Here is a 7,061-nt window from a genome sequence, read left to right on the forward strand (position 1 = left end):
CTCAGGAATCCACCTGCCTCTGCCTCCCAAGTGCTGGGATTAAAGGCGTGCGCCACCACTGCCCAGCTTCTTTGATGTTTCTTGCCTTTGATGTTTCATCCCTAGTCCCTGCCCTCATGTTCATATGATGTTCTTGTGTGCCAGTGTCTGTCAGTAGACACCATTCATACCTAATATGAGAACTTCCTGATTCCCTCGTGTTAACTTGATCGTCTGTAAAGATCCAATTTCGACTAAGTTCATAGTCATATGTACTTAAGGACTTAAATATCCCTTTGGTTGGGGTGAGGGAACAGTTCAAGCCATAAATCATAGCACACAGCTAACACGTATATACCGGCAGGAGCTGAGAGGACTACCTGAAGCTGGATTACAATGCTTAATGAAGCAAGCTAGAATGTATAACTGGGGAACGGGGTTCATGGTCGTATGAGGACTCTTTCAAGATAAGAGACTCAATACCCTGGCAAGGAACACCTTCACATCCAAAGACTTAATGAGTTCTAGGATTAATGAGTCAGGTGAGTCGAATGCAAAAAGGGCTGGAGGCTGGTGATAGGACACAGGCGCTTCAGAGGGAGAGAGAAACGGTGCAAGAACGCAAAGGTTTGATACACCCTGTTTTAAGGGTCTAGTGGTAAGGTGTGTTCGGAGGCATCCCAGAAGTAACAAACTTACCACACCTCGCCCTTCCTACCATCAGAAGCAGCGGGAGACACGGTCTGACACTGCCTGTGGCCGGGTCTGACAACTTCTCCCTGGAAACCTCCACTCCGGTGTAGCCAAGATCTTGACATGCCACAGACAATCTTAGGACAGTTGGGTAAGAAAGAGACCAATGTAGAGGTGTGAGCTTGCTTTTTAGGGCTGGGATACCCAGAGGGAGACAGCAGAAATTATGTCCGTGCCGAAGAGCAACTACTGAGAGCCAAACATCTGGAAGCCACAGCAGTGGTAGAGGCAGTGGAGGGGAGGGAAATGGAGCTGTGGCAAGAGATGCCCCTCAAGTTGGACTTTTAAGACAGAGAGGAAAAATCTTATGCTCCGTGTATGAAACCACTCCTATACTTGAACTGCGTGAGTCAGGGGGATCTCTAAAGCAGGAGGTGAAGACCATTGCACAGCCCAGCCTGTAAGACTGGGGTTAGTCTGAATGATGTAAAAACGGAGAAACTGGGTGATGTATCTACTTATCACTCCTTAAGACAGATTGTGTGGAGTGGGAGAAAAAAGGAGAGAAATCCTGATGGCTCAGCCCAAACAGGACACTAGGGACACTTGCTGTCTTTGGGTCCCTGATATCCCTGTGGATATCAGGGACCCGAAGACAGTAGGGAGGGGACAGGAGATACGGAGGAACTGAGAAAGGGAAGGTGTCCCATCTGAAGTGAGATCACTGGGCCTGAGAGGACTGGGCTCACAGGAGAGGAGGAAGCCCGTCCAGTAGGCACCCCTGGACCGGTATGGTGAGGCACCTTAGCGGCCTTTTGGCACCCCAGGGTAGGGCATGACCTAGATGAGGCAGGAGAGGCCCTGGTGGATCTGAGTGACTGAGACCAGCATATAAACCAATTCATACAGTGCTAAAGCAACCGACAGAGGAAGAAAGCAGATGAAGGGGGCTTATCCGGTCACTCAAAGACACGTATGACAAGCCGGGCGGTGGTGGCGCACGCCTTTAATCCCAGCACTTAGGAGGCAGAGGCGGGTGGATTTCTGAGTTTGAGGCTAACCTGGTCTACAGAGTGAGTTCCAGGACAGCCAGGGCTACACAGAGAAACCCTGTCTCAATAAAAACAAAACAAAACAAAAAGACACATACGACAAGATTTCTGTTGGGCTAAATCCTATTTATTTATTACTTATTTACTTACTTATTTTTGAGACAGGGTCTGTATAGTCCTGGAACTCACTATGTAGCCCAGGCAGACCTGAGTGCTGGGATTCAAGGCACGTGCCACCATGCCTGGCAAGTTAGAACGTAGGACTGCACTGGAAGGCCCCTCCTTCCATGTCTGCTGTCTTTGCACTGCTGCAAAACACTGTGCAGGCTGCTGGGGGGTAGAATTGTTGACAACAGGCCTACAGCTATCAGACTACTGTAGAGGTGTGTATGTGTGTGCATCTGTGTGTGCTCCAGGGGTGTGTGTGCTCCACGGGTGTATGTGTATGCGTATACGTGTGCCTCTGGCAGCGCATCTGCCTCATCAGGACTTATCTTTTGCCATGGGGGACTGGTTTTTTGAGCCCAATATAGTGGCTCATCTCTGAGTTACTTTACTTTGCCTGTCTCAGCTCATCTGACAACAGAGCAAACAAACATATTAAATTCCTTCTCAGGCTGGAGAGACGGCTCAGCAGTTAAGAGCACTGACCACTCCTCCAGAGGTCCTGAGTTCAATTCCCATCAAGTACACGGTGGCTCACAACCATCTCTGGTGAAATCTTGGGCCCTCTTCTAGCATACAGGTGTACATGCAGATATTCATACATTAAAAAAATATTAATAATAATAATAATAATAACGCCTCAATACATTCCTTCTGAAAACCTGAAAGGCTTCGTTTTTAGCCTGGGTTCTGACTGGTATACCACCACATATTTGATTTAAAGTATTTCTGGGCCAAACATTAATTGAGCATGATAAGCTTATGTCCCTTTTATATTATGAAGAAGTTTTAAACAATATGCCCACTAACTGTATTTATTGTTTCAAGAACACTTTGCCATGTTTCTTGAATCCATACACGCGTGGTTATCTGTGTGACACACCTGACCATCCATCCATTGAGGGGAAGGGTTCTGGGCCAGATTCACGGCATGGTATAAATATGAAAGAGTAGTAGAATGGCTGTAGCCAGAAGCAAGTTTGACATTGTTTTATTTGTTTTGCCAAAAAAAACAAAAAACAAAAAAAACAAAAAACAAAAAAAACCAACAACAACAAACAACAACAACACAAGACCATTCATCCATTAGACAATAGTCCTTAAGAAATACATTCCTTCTTTCCTGTGTGTTCACTTTCAACTTCCCTTCCCATCCTGACACACTAAGAAAAATAAGCAGCTTCTGCCCTGGAGGAGGCAGATGGCTCCATCATCAGGCATGGGACCCAGCACAGCCGCTGGGCGCTGAGCGCTGGGCGGGGAGGGGCTCAGCGTACTCCCCACATTTAGCAGTGTGTGGAGGTGGAGGCTCTTGGTGGCTCCTAGAGGCTGGTGTCACCATTCCTGAAGCATGTGTCCCAGACCATACCATGGGCTTTCCTTAGGAAAATAAAATCTTTCCTCAAATAGAAATGTCAAAGGTTAAGAGCCATAAGGACTTTATTCATTGTTTAATCTTCTGGTGGCAGGATTTCTGAGTAGAATCTAAAATTAAAATAGAATAGAAATGTGTTAGAAAACTTTAAAAAAAAAATTGTTTGTATCTTCAGAACACCATCACTGAGTTGAGCTTTGGTAAAAATGTGAGTTATAAGGTTAGGTTTAAGAAACTATTACACAAATTATATACAGGCCAAATCGTAATTGGTAATGATCTGAATGTGAAATATCCTTCAGAGGAGCATGTGTTCTAACGCTCAGTCTTCAGATGATAGCACTGTTTTAGGAGGACGCGAGCCATTTAGGATATGAAGCCTCGCTAAAGGAAGTGATTTACTGGAAGCAAGAAGTGGGTTTTGTTTTTTTTGTTTTTTTTTTTTTTTTTACACAGCCTGGCCTCACTTCCTGTCCCCCCTCTGCTTCCTAATTCGCACACAGGAGAGCAGCCACACACGTTGGCTTCCACTGGAAGCTACTCCAGGCAGCAGGCGAACCCCGACATGATAATACTATTTTCTGAAACTCCGAACAAAAACAAATCAGCCTTGAGTTGCCTCCTGTCAGGTATTTGGTGGGTGGTCAGTTTTCTAACAGAAAACTGGTGCTGAAGAGCGGGCCCCTTGCTGCGAGGACCTCAGCCACATGGTTGTAAGGCCTCTGGCTGAAGTCTTTGCCTGAAGAATTTGGAAAAGTGAAGAGCTACAGGCTAGAGAGGCCCTAGCCAACTACCACTGCTTCCCAGATTCTTGCTCCCAGGGATAGAAAAGCAGTTAATACAATTATCTTTACATTCCCTATCTGCGTAAGACCAGTGACTGTCAGTGGTGACATACTGCTAAGTGCATTGTTTACACAGCTGTGTAGACACTCAAACTAACAATTACTGAGCTGATGGCAGAGGTTCTTTTGTTCTGTTTTGAGACAGCATATTACTCTGCAGCCCTGGCTAGCCTGGGACTCACTTTGTCTGTAGCCCTGGCTAGCCCAGTACTTATTGTATATTCCAGTCTGCTTTCAAACTGTTTGCAGCCCTCCTGCCAGGACCGATCTAGTGCTGGGATTACCCGAGAGTACTGCCTATCAATTTACTAGCAGTCTTTTCTGTGCTGTTGCGTCTCTAAGGTATAGTAGTGGCATTTTTAACAAGTACGGCAAGGCGGTTTCACCTGGTGGCAACCCCCCAAGTCTTTGCTGGATCATTTCTAAATGATGAATGTATTCTGTCAAGGAATGATCAGGATCTTGAGAAGCAGTCAGGGATCTTTCTAGCCTTGAACTTGGTGTTGAAGTTGATCTGCAAACAAAGAACAATATCAGAAGGAAGGAAGGAGGGACGAAGGGAGGGGAGGAGGGAGGGAGGGGAGGAGGGAGGGAGGGAGGGGGGGATTAAGTTAACAGGTGATACTAGAGTCAAGGGTGCACAAAGGAGGAGCTGGGGTCAGCTGACCAATAAGGATGGGTCTCCACCAGGGCCATTCTCTTCATGCCTCTTCTTTATCTCTGCCTAGAACCCAGAGGCTCATGAATGCTAGGTAGGCATGCTACTGAACTATACACTAGCGCCATACAGTACTCCATGGGTGTGGAGGTACAACTCTTCTAATTCCAGGGTTTGGGAGGCAGAGGTAAGAGATTGGATATCTGTGATTTCAAAGCTAGCCTGATCTACACAGCAAGTTCCAGGTCATCTAGGGCCATACAATGAGACTGTGTCTCAAAACAAACAAACAAACAAAAACCAAGACAAAAACAAAAAATAAAATCAGCTTGTAGCTCACACTTTGAAGTCAGAATGAGTGGCAACAATGACATCCTTTTTAGTTCTCCAAATGTTAAGATCACACTTGTGACAACCAGATGCCCCAGCATCCTTCACCTGGTGACTGAGATGGTCTATCTATCGGCCTACAGATTCCAGGGCAAAGCCCACCCTTGTCTAATTCCCATGGTGACCATCCTTCCTGGCAGGCCCCGTGTCCCCAGGGAACACCCTGTTCCTTTCCCTTTCCATGAGCCAAGATCCAAACCCTCCAGGGTGGGACACACAGATGATATTTTGGTTTTTTTGTTGGTTTTTTTTTTTTTTTTTTTTTTTTTTTGGTTTTTCAAGACAGGGTTTCTCTGTGTAACCCTGGCTGTCCCAACATCCACTCTGTAGACCAGGCTGGCCTCAAACTCAGAGGTCGGCCTGCCTATGTACTGGGATTAAACATTATAAACCACCACTGCTTGGCAATATAGGTGATCTTAGCCCTTCCTGAACAACGCCGAGACTCTTGCAGACTCTATGTCCCCCATCTCGCTCTGAGCCGGTCAAAGACAGAATTTTCAAACTAACACTTCTCTAGGCTGCTGTACAGGCTTCTGAAGCTCACTGGCATAGTCTCTAGGTGAAAACGCTGGAAGCAGTCCAACTGACCTTCCCTTGCCCAGTGAGATGGCTGCCACAGGTCTGGGGCTGTGCCGAGAGTCCTTGGTATGCCCTGAGGAAGTGTCCCGGGTTGGCAGAGATGCTCTGGTGCCTGATGGCGAATGTTGTCTCTGAGATGTTCGATGCCCTTCCCGAGAATGATCAAAACACCCAATCATTAAGAAAAGAAATTCACACTTTAGTAGAAAGGTTCATCTGCCAAAACTTTAAGCTTATGCAAACAAGGTTAAGATCCATCAAGGTGATTTCAAAATACATCAAATAGTGACCTTCAAGTTTTGATGACCTACATTTCGCTTGAATGACTTTGGCCCTGACTGGCAGTTTCACATGGCAGCCCATCACTGGGGGAACCTTCCAGAGGCTTTAGGGAATGAGAGGTATGCATGCATGCCAGCTGACCTGAATTGAAGGCACTGTCAGGATATTGGGCAGCCAGGAGTGGCTCAGTGGCCTAGGCCTTCCATGTCCTCTAAGTAAAAGGACATTCACATCCGCCACCCCTAGACACTAGGCAGAGACCCAGCAAAGAATCTCACTTTTCACTGGCTCCTCTGGAGCCCCCGAAGCCACTGCCATACTTCCTATGAGGAGGCAGCAGCAGAGCTCCAGAGACAAGGTGCCACTGTATGAATGCTCATACAGGAGTGCAGCGGCACTAAGAAGAGCTCTAGTCAGCTCTGGAGAGCGAGCGACAAGGACCAGTTCGGTCAACACTCGAGAATCAGTGCTCAGCGCGCACTCCCTGGCGGGCGCTGGTTAGTCAGCACTGTTCTCAATGCTGCAGGGTGGCTACTGGGATTTTCTTACTGTGCTTTATGACACTCCCACACCACAATGCTCAAGAAAATGCCGCCAGCTGCAGGCAAGGCAAGGACTTGGGACCCACCGTGGCGGTTGCTTTTGCTGTGTATCAGCGCTCCCTTCCGATCCACTTCCTGCCACTTCTTAACCAAAAACCGCAACCTGCACCAAAAGGGGACAAAATATGGTTAAAATGAGCGCAAACAGGAAGGAAGAAAGCAACAACGCTCCTGTTGTGACCATGTTGTGATCAGACACCAGAAGGTGCCCTCCGGGCCAGAGGAGACGGCCCCCGGAGCTCTGGGGATCCACTGACAAGCTGCCAACTAGCTATGGACACAGAGCAGGCTGTACCTTCATGCTGGGGAGGAACACTCCACCTTCTGAAGAAGCTCCCTTTGGCCACGCCCTTGTCAACCAGCTGGTTCTGCCCACATCCACCACAGCTTACCTATAACCCATCATACTCCAAAATTCAAGCTTGGCCATATCACCAG

At 47.3% G+C, this 7,061-nt stretch overlaps 1 protein-coding gene across 1 annotated transcript in view; it reads right to left on the minus strand.

The window, feature by feature from the left end:
* Window positions 1–2,864: 2,864 nt before the first annotated feature.
* Pcnt (pericentrin) overlaps window positions 2,865–7,061 on the minus strand; it is a 95,455-nt gene continuing 91,258 nt past the window's right edge. The window contains exons 40-43 of the mRNA XM_031346998.1: window positions 6,650–6,726; window positions 5,749–5,887; window positions 4,496–4,623; window positions 2,865–3,374 (exon numbers count right to left, since the gene is read on the minus strand). Coding sequence (XP_031202858.1) covers window positions 3,334–3,374; window positions 4,496–4,623; window positions 5,749–5,887; window positions 6,650–6,726 — 385 coding nt within the window. The 3' untranslated portion in view covers window positions 2,865–3,333. The remainder of the gene's footprint in view (window positions 3,375–4,495; window positions 4,624–5,748; window positions 5,888–6,649; window positions 6,727–7,061) is intronic.

Source organism: Mastomys coucha, unplaced genomic scaffold, assembly GCF_008632895.1.
Source record: "Mastomys coucha isolate ucsf_1 unplaced genomic scaffold, UCSF_Mcou_1 pScaffold3, whole genome shotgun sequence".
NCBI lineage: Eukaryota > Metazoa > Chordata > Mammalia > Rodentia > Muridae > Mastomys > Mastomys coucha.